The sequence below is a fragment of the Salvelinus sp. IW2-2015 genome, linkage group LG23 (assembly GCF_002910315.2).
Source record: "Salvelinus sp. IW2-2015 linkage group LG23, ASM291031v2, whole genome shotgun sequence".
NCBI lineage: Eukaryota > Metazoa > Chordata > Actinopteri > Salmoniformes > Salmonidae > Salvelinus > Salvelinus sp. IW2-2015.
Genome location: NC_036863.1, coordinates 44487514 through 44500387, shown reverse-complemented (window position 1 = coordinate 44500387; position 12874 = coordinate 44487514). Strand labels below are relative to the sequence as shown.

At 41.8% G+C, this 12874-nt stretch overlaps 1 protein-coding gene across 2 annotated transcripts; it reads right to left on the bottom strand.

Moving 5' to 3' along the window:
• Positions 1-463: 463 nt before the first annotated feature.
• thy1 (Thy-1 cell surface antigen) lies at positions 464-2774 on the bottom strand. 2 transcript variants are annotated; one of them, XM_070434662.1, is made up of 4 exons: positions 2689-2774; positions 2120-2183; positions 1333-1656; positions 464-1020 (listed from the first exon to the last, which is right to left on the bottom strand). In XM_070434662.1, exons 2-4 carry the CDS (start codon positions 2151-2153, stop codon positions 923-925), a joined length of 456 nt encoding a protein of 151 aa, XP_070290763.1. In that variant the 5' UTR covers positions 2154-2183; positions 2689-2774; the 3' UTR covers positions 464-922. The 2 variants fall into 2 exon arrangements, with proteins under 2 accessions (XP_070290763.1, XP_070290764.1); XM_070434663.1 differs by having other exon boundaries at positions 2120-2169; positions 2689-2757.
• Between the last annotated feature and the right edge of the window lie 10100 nt (positions 2775-12874).

Sequence of the window (12874 nt, the reverse complement as noted above, 5' to 3'; positions counted from 1 at the left end):
AAAGCCAGCCAATGATATCTTCTCCCCATCCCTAAAATGGACAGGTCTCTGCCTGTCCCCGGTCTCGATTACATCTCCAACCTTGCATAAAGTCATAGGTTTGTAGCTACASTAACTGTAATAGGGGAATAAAACGTAAAATGTTTCGACATTCTTCTTTCATGCCAAGTTGTATTGTTCATTTCATAAATGTGTTTTAAATAAAACWATTTATTATTGTTAATTCAGTTAAATATTGCTTGACACAATGCACACATGAAAAATGTGCTCGAGCCTATAACAAAACAGATTATGRTTTAGCCAATGCGAAGTAATTATGTTATTAATTGATGATAATACAATTAACGATGACAATAACACTGCATAACATTTAGAAGGTTAAGAAGAAGTGGCTGCTAAATGCTAACCCCCATTCGTATAAGCTGGTAGCATAGCTAGCATACAGAAATCGGTGGTGGTAGTCAAGGTTGTTTTTAACTGCAATACAGTTGATTGGTGACGATGACATAAACATGTATTCGGGTCGACATCCATACAAGCATTATACTCAGATTTTCCCATGAACATAGTGTCAAATACACATATRAACTAAATGCCTAAACGTAGATACATTTCGCTGGGGTGGGRGGGCWATGAGGAGATTCGGGAATCTTTCCCGCACGGCATATTTCCCCCACACGTTTCCATGGCATTTCCATTATTTGGGTCGAGTTCCAATGACCTCTTTACCGCATCTATACTAGCAGACCATATTCTAAGACCATATTCTAAGCATTCCAAATAGTATAGATTTAAAAGGCACAATTCTGTGTGAGTGCAACTAGGCTACATTAACGAGATAATGATAAGCTATATTTTTCATGATTATGTTGAACAGCTTTGGAAAAGGAAACAGCAGCTATGATGGTTTTATGATGGTTCTTCACAGCCACTTGGCTTGCAGCAGCAAAACAAGGGACGTCACAATCAACATCAGCATGCTGCCATGCTCACTCCACGCTGAACACTCTAGGAGTAGCTCTAAGAGAGAGAGAAGCAAACACAAGTTGAAGCGAAGGACTCGACAGGGGCGGCCTTTCTCACACAAATCTTTGGTCTATTAAATCAAAAGCCCCAATGAGGAACTTTTTACTTCCCCATCACTTCACCAGTTTCACTGAAAAGCAAATGATAACCACACAAACATGAATTMTATTGACATAGATCAACCGTTCTGTTTTCAGGTTAGGGTAACTTAGAAACTGAACTTGCGGTTACTCTCAAATAGCAATGTAGACGCACAGTCTCATGAATGCAGAAATGGAACKAATACAAGTTTGAAAAAAGACTTACTCTTTTCCACAGTGGAMGTTTTTGACACCGTCTCTTTCTGCTTGATGGTGCAGGTGAAGTTTTTGGGCTTGTCGTCGGAAAAGCCAGTGAGGGTGAGACGGCAGGTGGTGATGTTTTCCGTGATGACGACAACACCACGGTTCTTGAAGGTGGGGTCCGGACTCTTAGCAGGGTCTGTGCTGCCCACCACACTGTTCTCCTGGGTGTATGTGCAGGTAGGAACTGGTGTCGCAGCTGTCAGCTSGTATTTACAGTCCATCCTCAGGTTTTTCTCCTTCGTCAGGCAGGAGGTCAGYTYAGTCACCGTCTGGGTYGAGGCAAAGCCTACAACACAGGGAYGTTACAAAAACGMTTCACCACTCCAACACTCTTTCAAATTTATAAAATAAATAAAGAGAAACACTGTGCATAATAATGCGYCTAGATTTTACTCTTGTTTTCTAACTATCAAATGTATCATCAAAAATATGTTAATTTGACTTTTAGGCTATTTTATCAGCTCAGTCACCTTCTGGGATAAGGCAAACCCTAAATCACAGAGACGGCATACAGATACTSTACTTTCCCACTCCAACTCTCCCTCAATCRTATGTCAACAMCATATTAATTGGACTATTGTTTTCCATAGATTACCTTCCTCAGAACTGCACAGAAAAGCTATAAMCTATATTARCATTGATCATATCCATGATGACTCAATATCACCAGTGTGACATWAAGGGTAAACTATTATCTCTTGTGACAAAGCATTGYGCTCTCATGATGAAAACACCAAAGGTTATCTTACCCAACAGGCAGACAGCTGTGGCTAGGATGTACATGATCTTCTCAACTTCTCTAAAGCAAAAAGACTATAAATACAAAACAAAGCAGAATATGGAAGATCAAAAGATTACACCCATTTGTACGTGCATCACTCATTCACATGAGCAAATGTGTCATTTTATAAATATGTTCACCATCTATTATTATTGTGATCTCAGTATGCAACTTTAGAAACTGTCAAATGTTACATTCGTAGGGAAATGCCAGCCGATGAAATATTCTCCCCATCCCTAAAATGGACAAGTCTCTGCCTGTCCCCGGTCTCGATTACATCTCTAACCTTGTATAAAGTCATAGGTTCGTAGCTACAGTAACTGTAATAGGGGAATAAAASGTAATGCCAAAATGTATTGTTCATTTCATAAATGTGTTTTAAATAAAACAATTTATTATTGTTAATTCAGTTAAATAATTGCTTTATACAATGCAGACATCAATAATGTGCTCGAGCCAATAACATACAGATKATGGTTTAGCCAATGTGAGATACTTATGTTATTAATCGATGATAATACAAGTAATGTCTCTTACCTTAACGCKGAAGGAGTTGAAGCTGTGCTCGGTAGTGTGATGTTAGGGGTGGATAATGTCGGCTCTCAATGAGATGCAGAGAGAGGGTTGGGAGAGACAGAGAAAAAAGGAGGGACGGGGTGTGTCAATGTTGTTTATCAAAATGACATTGCACAGTTTAGACTACACACAAGAGGGATTGTGGGAGAACACTGGTAGGCTGCAGGTCTACTAAGGTCTATTTATCTATTTTAGATGGCCAGTTGGCCACAGAATGCATTGTGATAAATATTCAGCCCATGACTGTGCTGTATTTCCTGAATTGTGTAATACAATTATTATTATATATATTTTTTAATTATATCTTAATTCCCTGGCCATCTCTTCAGCTCTCTGTCCTTCCTCACTTGGCCTGAGTGTGTAGCAAATTATTAAAGTAAACAGTCATTGTAAGGCCTTCTACTTTTCCATAATGTGGTTGCAGAGGCCATTTCTGAAATGATGTATGCCCACAGGGACGCAACTCCAGTAATCAGACACCACATAGTTCCTGGAATCAATATTCAGAATCTAATGGGGTAGTTCAAGTGTATAGTTTAGTGACAACCAATATAGACATTTTCATTTGCCATCCAAAATGTTCMTTTTGTGCATAGATATGGTAGGCTTTAGTGATTAGTTTTAAACATACAAGATGTCGCCTATTAATAGACTCTTTTCCTTTTCAAATCTGAAAGCTCCATCAATAGATCAGATTGTTTTATTTAACATGTTGAGAAGTGCACCAAAAGTTAATGTAAATTAATTGAATGTTCCAGGGACACACAATATGATTTCAGCACCACACTGCCATGGACAGTGCCCTGGGCTTGTGGAGCTCGGGCCGGTCGTTGACAGGTGTCAGCATCCACCAAAAGCATCCACCAAAAGCTCTCTCCATAAATGTATGCTATCTGTTGTTGTGTCTTTACKATCATTAAATGTGAAGACTTATTTTATCAAATCAATTCTGTATGTGTAATTGTTATTACGTGATTAAACTRATCATGTAAACTTAATTAACTAGGAAGTCAGGGCACCATGGAAAATTTTGATTTACAGAGCAATGTGTATAACTCTTCAGATATTTTAATATCTGATCGATTCGTCATTCTCATTAATATATTATTATTACCTTGTTAGGCTCATTAMAAATGGCGTAAAATTCTTGGTTATCTGCACGAACCCTAGCATAAATTATGAATCAGYGATATACAAATTGGCTTAATCATTTATTTACTAACTAACTAAATAATCACAGAAATACATGACAAACAAACAGTAGATATTGGTTACTAACAATGATAGAAAAGTCCCTAGTGGGCTAAGCCGGTATGACAGCTTGGTAGACAAAAGGAAAGGGTGGGACTGAGAAAGAGCGGGAAAGACAAAATGGATTCATTACACACAGTCTATAAATATATTAATTGAAATGCTAATCCTTTGCACATGAACGGCCGCTCATTTCCRAATAATTGCAATGTATATATATTTACGCCCGTATGTCGTTGTTGTCTTCTCTGTTGGAATCCTTGATCATCCTGTAGGGTTCATCAGAGTCTCTGGTTAACTTTCATTGAAGTCACAGTCTTTCGTGGTTGTAGGTGGTTAGAATAGATACTTCAGAGTACTATTCAGAAATGTTCTCAAACTGCCTCTGGAAGCAATGTCTGCACAAGGACTGTTCATCGGGAGCTTCATGAAATGGGTTTCCATGGCCGAGCAGTCGCACCCAAGCATCGGTTGGAGTAGTGTAAAGCTTGCCGCCATTGGACTCTGGAGCAGTGGAAACACGTTCTCTGGAGGGAGGAATTACGCTTCACCATCTGGCAGTCTGACGGATGAATCTGGGTTTGGTGGCTGCCAGGAGAACGATCCCTGCCCGAATGCATAGTGCCAACTGTAAAGTTTGGTGGATGAGGAATAATGGTCTGGAGGTGTTTTTTATGGTTCGGGCTAGGCCCCTTAGTTCCAGTGAAGGGAAATCTTAACGCTACAGCTACAGAAACTGTAACTCGACTGAGGGACCTCACAGATAATTGTATGTGTGGGGTACAGAGATGAGGTACTCAAAAATCATGTTAAACCCTAATATTGCACACAGAGTCCATGCAACCTATTATGTGACTTGTTAAGCAATTTTCTTTCTCCTGAATTGATTTAGGTTGGCCATGACAAAGGRGTTGAATACTTATTGACTTTATGGGGCATTGTGTGTAGGCCAGTGACAAAAAATCTCAAATTTATGCTGTAACACAACAAAATATTGAAAAAGTCAAGGGGTGTGAATACTTTCTTAAGGCACTGTATGTCTTACTGAAACGTAGCTGGATCATGATGCTCTGCACGTAGTACTCAGTGGATTCTCCATGCAGCGGCAGGATTGGACGACGGCTTCGAGGAATACGAAAGGAGGAGTGTGTTTTTTTCATAAATAAAAACTGGTGTGCTGCTTTAGGTGTGAAGGAAATCTAAAGCTTTTGCTCACCTGATATTGAATACCTCATGGAAAGCTGCAGATTCTTGTATCTACCAAYAGAGTTCTCATCCATAACTATCATGGCTGTCTACATCCCTCCACAAGCCAACACCACTCTGGAACTCAACAAAATGTATAGGGCCATAAACAAACAAGAAACGCGGGTAGACTTTAAACCGTCCTACCTCACTTTTACCCACACGTCTCCTGTGCCACTTTTATTCTACCCTCGTCCTCCCTTTGGTGAATCAGACCATGACTCCATTCTTCTGCTTCCTGTTTACAAACAAAAGCTGAAACAGGACGTACCAGTGATGCGCTCAATACAGAAGTGGTCRGACAAAGCGGACAYGAGGCTACAAGATTGTTTTGCTAGTACAGACTGGAATATGTTCTGGTTCCTCCGATAGCATTGAGGAGTTTACCACAACAGTCACAGGCTTCATCAGTAAGAGCATAGACGATGCCATCCCCACAGTGACTATAAGAACTTATCCAAATCAAAAACCATGGATTACAGGCAATATCCACGCTGGGCTAAAGGCTAGCGCTACCGCTTATAAGGAACGGGACATGGACATGGAGACATACAATAAATCCCACTACGACCTCCGACAATACATCAAACATGCAAAAGAACAATATAGGAGGAAGGTGGAATCCTTTTACCCTGGCTCCAAAGCTAGTTGTATGTGACAGTGCAGGCAGACGATAATAGATTACAAAGGGAAACCCAGCCGTCCGTTGCCCAGCGATGCAGAGCTCCCAAATTAGCTAAATGCCTTTTATGCTCACTGTGCCTTGTGTGAAAGCCSCWGTTTTTCTGTATGACTGAGTGATCTGATGTGAGTAAAGTGTTTAAACAGGTTAACAATCACAAGGTGGCCGGGCCAGACGCAATACCAGGGTACATTCCCAAAGAATGCGCAAACCAGCTGGCAAGTGTCTTCTTGGACATTTTCAAATGAAATCAAATCAAATGTATTTATATAGCCCTTCGTACATCAGCTGATATCTCAAAGTGCTGTACAGAAACCCAGCCTAAAACCTCAAACAGCAAGCAATGCAGGTGTAGAAGCACGGTGGCTTTCAATCTCTCCTTGTCCCAGTCTGTAATCCCAACATGTTTCAAGCTGACCACCATTGTCCCTTTTCCAGAGCCCAAATGACTATCGCCCTGTAGCACTCACATCTGTAATTATGAAGTATCATCCCAGATACCCTAGATCCACTGCAATGCGCATACTGCCCCAACAGATCCACAGATGACACAATGTTAATTGCACTTCACACTGCCCTCTCCCACTTGGACAAGAGGGGAAATTGCTATGTGAGAATGCTGTTCATAGACTACAGCTCAGCGTTTAACACCATGGTCCCTTCGAAGCTCATCACCAAGCTAGGGACTGGACTAATGTAAATATAGTGTATTCAGACCCCTTGACTTTTTCCMMAAAAAATTACGTTACAGCCTTATTCTAAAATGAATTAAATTACATTTTAATGACAAAGCGAAAACATGATTTTTTGATTTTAGATCTAATTTGTTTTGATTTTTGTAAATAACAGAAATACCTTATTTACATAAGTATTCAAACCCTTTGCAATGAGACTCGAAATTGAGCTCAGGTGCATCCTGTTTCCATTTATCATCCTTGAAGTTTTTCTTGATTGGAGTCCACCTGTGGTAAATTCAATTGATTGGACATGATTTAGAAAGGCACAAATCTGTCTATATGAGGTCCCACAGTTGACAGTGCATGTCAGAGCAAAAATCAAGCAATGAGGTCGAAGGAATTGTCCGTAGAGCTCCGAGACAGGATTGTGTATTATTGTTTACGTTTCTTATCATTACATCCTGTGATGTGATTCTCAAGGATGTCTCTTATTGCCACTTATTCTTTGCGTCCTAACATTGGTCTCCACAACATCTGGGTTCTTCCGGACTACCCAGGGTCCTCAGATGTTCCCCTGCCTCACCTACATGGAGCACAACCTGTGGGTGGACTGAGTTCCCAGGAACTCAGACTGGGGGGCGAAGGACTGGGGGCGAAGGTTCACCTTCCAACACGACAATGACCCAAAGCACACAGCCAAGACAATGCAGGAGTGGCTTCTGGACAACTCTCTGAATGTCCTTGAGTGGCCCAGCCAGAGACTGGACTTGAACTCGATCGAACAGCTCTGGAGAGACCTCAAAACAGCTGTGCAGCGACGCTCCCCTTCCAACCTGACAGACCTTGAAAGGATCTGCAGAGAAGAATGTGAGAAATTCCCTAAATACAGGTGTGCCAAGCTTGTAGCATCATACCCATGAAGAATTGAGGCTGTAATCGCTGCCAAAGGTGCTTCAACAAAGTACTGAGAAAAGAGTCAAATCAAATCCAATTTTATTGGTCACATACACATGGTTAGCAGATGTTAATGCGAATGTAGCGAAATGCTTGTGCTTCTAGTTCCGACAATGCAGTAATATCTAACAAGTAATGTAACAAATTCACAACAACTACCTTATGCACACAAATGTAAGGGATGAATAAGACTATGTACGTACAGTTGAAGTCAAAAGTTTACATACACTTAGGTTGGAGTCATTAAAACTTGTTTTTCAACCACCCCACAAATTTCTTGTTAACAAACTATAGTTTTGGCAAGTCGGCTAGGACATCTACTTTGTGCATGACACAAGTAATTTTTCCAACAATTGTTTACAGACAGATTATTTCACTTAGAATTCGATGTATCACAATTCCAGTGGGCCAGAAGTTTACATACACTAAGTTGACTGTGCCTTTAAACAGCTTGGAAAATTCCAGAAAATTATGTCATGGCTTTAAAAGCTTCTGATAGGCTAATTGACATACATTTTGATACAAATTGGAGGTGTACCTGTGGATGTATTTCAGGCCTACCTTCAAACTCAGTGCCTCTTTGCTTGACATCATTGGAAACCTCAGAAAGAAAGATGTAGACCATCACAAGTCTGGTTCATCATTGGGAGCAATTTCCAAATGCCTGAAGATACCACGTTCATCTGTACAACAATAGTAAGTATAAACACCCATGGGACACGCAGCCGTCATACCGCTCAGGAAGGAGACGCGTTCTGTCTCCTAGAGATGAATGTACTTTGGTCCGAAAAGTGCAAATCAATCCCAGAACAACAGCAAAGGACCTTGTGAAGATGATGGAGGAAACAGGTACAAAAGTATCTATATCCACAGTAAAACGAGTCCTATATCAACATAACCTGAAAGGCCGCTCAGAAAGAAGAGAATACGCTCAAAACCGCCATAAAAAATCCAGACTATGATTTGCAACTGCACCTGGGGACAAAGATGTACTTTTTGGAGAAATGTCCTTGGTCTGATAAACAAAAAATAGAACTGTTTGGCCATAATGACATCGTTATGTTTGGAGGAAAAGGGGGATGCTTGCAAGCCGAAGAACACCATCCCAACCATGAGGCACATGGGTGGCAGCATCATGTTGTGGGGGTGCTTTGCTGCAGGAGGGACCGGTGCACTTCACAAAATAGATGACATCATTATGCAGGGAAATGATGTGGATATATTGAAGCAACATCTCAAGACATCAGTCAGGAAGTTAAAGCTTGGTCGCAAATGGGTCTTCCAAATGGACAATGACCCAAGCCATAACTTCGCAAAGTTGTGGCAAAATGGCTTAAGGACAACAAAGTCAAGGTATTGGAGTGGCCATCACAAAACCCTGACCTCAATCCCATAGAAAATGTGTGGACACAACTGAAAAAGCATGTGCGAGTAAGGAGGCCTACAAACCTGACTCAGTTACACCAGCTCTGTCTGGAGGAATGGGCCAAAAGTCACCCAACTTATTGTGGGAAGCTTGTGGAAGGCTACCTGAAACGTTTGACCCAAGTTAAACAATTTAATGGCAATGCTACCAAATACTAATTGAGTGTATGTAAACTTCTGACCCACTGGGAATGTGATGAAAGGCTCAAATAAATAATTCTCTCTACTATTATTCTGACATTTCACATTCTTAAAATAAAGTGGTGATCCTAACTGACCTAAGATAGGGAATTTKTACTGGAATTAAATGTCAGRAATGGTGAAAAACTGAGTTTAAATGTATTTGGCTAAGGTGTATGTAAACTTCCGACTTCAACTGTGTATCGATGAGCGAAGGCCGTGCGGCATAGGCAAGATGCAGTAGATGGTATAGAGCAATATATACATATGAGATGAGGGATGTAGGATATGTAAACATTATTAAAGTGCCGTTATTTAAAGTGACTAATGATAGGCATAGGCAAGATGCAGTCAATGGAAAAGAACAGTAAATACATATGCTATAAGTAATGTAGGATATGTAAACATTATTAAAGTGCCGTTATTTAAGGTGACTAGTGATACCTTTATTAAGTCAATTTATTAGTGGCCAGAGATTTGAGTCTGTATGTTGACAGCAGCCTCTCTATGTTAGTGATGGCTGTTTAACAGTCTGATGGCTTTGAGATAGAACCTGTTTTTCAGTCTCTCAGTCCCAGCTTTGATGCAGCTGTACTGACCTCGCCTTCTGGATGATAGCGGGGTGAACAGGTAGTGGCTCGGGTGGTTGTTCCTGTGACATCGGGTGCTGTAGGTGTCCTGGAGGGAAGGTAGTTTGCCCCCGGTAATGTGTTGTGCAGACCGCACTACCCTCTGGAGAGCCTTGTGGTTGAGGGTGGTGCAGTTGCCATACCAGGCGATGATACAGCCCGACAGGATGCTCTTGTGCATCTGTAAAAGTTTATGAGTTTTTAAGTGACAAGYCAAATTTTTTCAGCCTCTTGCGTCTTCTTCACAACGCTGTCTGTGTGGGTGGACCATTTCAGTTTGTCCGTGATGTGTACTCYGAGGAACTTAAAACTTTCCACCTTCTCCACTACTGTTTCATCGATGTGGATGGGGGGGTGCTCCCTCTGCTGTTTCCTGAAGTCCACAATCATCTCCTTTGTTTTGTTGACATTGAGTGAGAGGTTATTTTCCTGACACCACACTCCGAGGGCMCYCACCTCCTTCCTGTAGGCCGTCTCATCGTTGTTGGTAATCACGCCTACCACTGTGGTGTCGTCTGCAAACTTGATGACTGAGTTGGAAACGTGCATGGCCACGCAGTCATGGGTGAACAGGGAGTACAGGAGGGGGCTGAGAACGCACCCTTATGGGGCCCCAGTGTTGAGGATCAGCGAAGTGGAGATGTTGTTTCCAACCTTCACCACCTGGGGTCGGCCCGTCAGAAAGTCCAGGACCCAGTTACACAGGGCGGGGTTGAGACCCAGGGTCTCGAGCTTAATGACGAGTTTGGAGGGTACTATGGTATTAAATGCTGAGCTGTAGTCAGCGAACAGCATTCCTACATAGGTATTCCTCTTGTCCAGATGGGTTAGGGCAGTGTGCAGTGTGATTGCGATTGCATCGTCAGTGGACCTATTGGAGCGGTATGCAAATTGGAGTGGGTCTAGGGTGTCAGGTTGGGTGGAGGTGGTATGCTCCTTGACTAGTCTCTCAAAGCACTTCATGATGACAGAAGTGACTACAATGGGGTGATAGTCTATTAGTTCAATTACCTTAGCTTCCTTGGGAACCGGAACAATGGTGGCCATCTTGAAGCATGTGGGGACAACAGACTGGGATAGGGATTGATTGAATATGTCCGTAAACACACCAGCCAGCTGGTCTGCGCATGCTCTGAGGACGCGGCTAGGGATGCCGTGTAAATCACAGATTTTTGTAATCTGTAGACCCTGCCACATACGTCTCGTGTTTGAGCCGTTGAATTGCAACTCTACTTTGTCTTTATACTGACGCTTTGCTTGTTTGATTGCCTTGCGGAGGAAATAGCTGCACTGTTTGTATTCTGTCATGTTTCCAGTCGCCTTGCCATGATTAAAAGCAGTGGTTTGTGCTTTCAGTTTTGCGCGAATGCTGCCATCAATCCACGGTTTCTGGTTCGGAAATGTTTTAATAGTCCCAGTGGGTCTATTAAACAACATCTCCGATGCACTTGCTAATAAACTCTCTCACCGAGTCAGCGTATACATCAATGTTGTTGTCTGAGGCTATCCAGAACATATCCCAGTTCACGTGATCGAAGAGATCCTGAAGCGTGGTATCCGATTGGTCAGACCAGCGTTGGACGGACCTGAGCGCAGGCGTTTCCTGTTTTAGTTTCTGTCTATAGGCTGTGAGCAACAAAATGGAGTCATGGTCAGATTTGCCGAAAGAAGGGCGAGGGAGGGCTTTGTATGCATCACGGAAGTTAGAGTAGCAATAATCCAGAATGCTAGCAGCCCGTGTCACGCATTCGATATGCTGATAGAATTTAGGAAGTCTCGTTCTCAGGTTAGCTTTGTTAAAATCCCTGGCTACAATAAATGCAGCCTCAGGATGTATGGTTTCCAGTTTACATAGAGTCCAGTGAAGTTCTTTCAGGGCCGACRAGGTATCTGCTTGGGGGGATATACACAGCTGTGACAATAATCGAAGAGAATTATCTTGGAAGTTAATGTGGTCGGCATTTGATTGCAAGGAATTCTAGGTCAGGTGAACAAAAGGACTTAAGTTCCTGTATGTTGTTGTGATTACACCATGAGTCGTTAATCATAAGGCATACACCCCCGCCCTTCTTCTTACCAGAGAGATGTTTGTTTCTGTCGGAGGGTTGCATGAAGAAACCGGGTGGCTGTACCGACTCTGACCACATATCCCGAGTGAGCCATGTTTCCGTGAAACAGAGAATGTTACAATCTCTGATGTCTCTCTGGAAGGCAACTCGTGCCCTAATTTTGTCCTCCTTGTTATCTAGAGATTGGACATTGGCGAGTAATATGCTCGGGAGCGGTGGATGGTGTGCTCGACTTCTGAGTTTGATCAGTAGGCCGCTCCGTTTGCCTCTCCTGCGGCGACCGCGTTGTTTTTGGTCAGCCTCTGGGATAAGATCCCATGTCCAGGGTGGAGGTTCGAACAAAGGATCCGCATCAGGAAAGACGTATTCCTGGTCGTAATGTTGGTAAGTTGTCATCACTTTAATATCCAATAGTTCTTCCGGCTGTATGTAATAACACTTGCGATTTCCTATGCTAACAATGTAAGAAATAATACTTAAAATAATACATAAAAACAAATAACTGCATAGTTTCCTAAGGACCTGAAGTGAAGCGACCATCTCTGTCGGTGCCCTCTTAAATCTGAATACTTAAGTCTGAATACTTATGTAAATGTGATATTAAAGTTTTTTTTAAATATATTTATAAATGAGCAGAAATGTCTTCACCTGTTTTTGCTTTGTCATTATGAGGTATTGTGTGTAGATTGATAAGGGGGGAAATAACCATTTAATTAATTTTAGAATAAGGCTGTAATGTAACAAAATGTGGAAAAAGTCAAGGGGGCTGAATTCTTCCCGAATGCACTGTATCTACCTCCTACCTTGTACCTCTCTCTGCACGTTGGTATTGTACTGGTGCTCTCTATATATACCTCCATTCTTTTGTATTTTATTTTATTCCTTGTGTTATTGTTTTTAAGCTCTGCATCGTTGGGAAGGGCTCTGAGCAAATATTTCATGGCTAAAGTCGAAAGCAGGTGTATTATGCGCATGTGAGAAATACAATTTGAATAGATCATACTAATTTGAGTGTCGTGTATTTATGTTTACTGT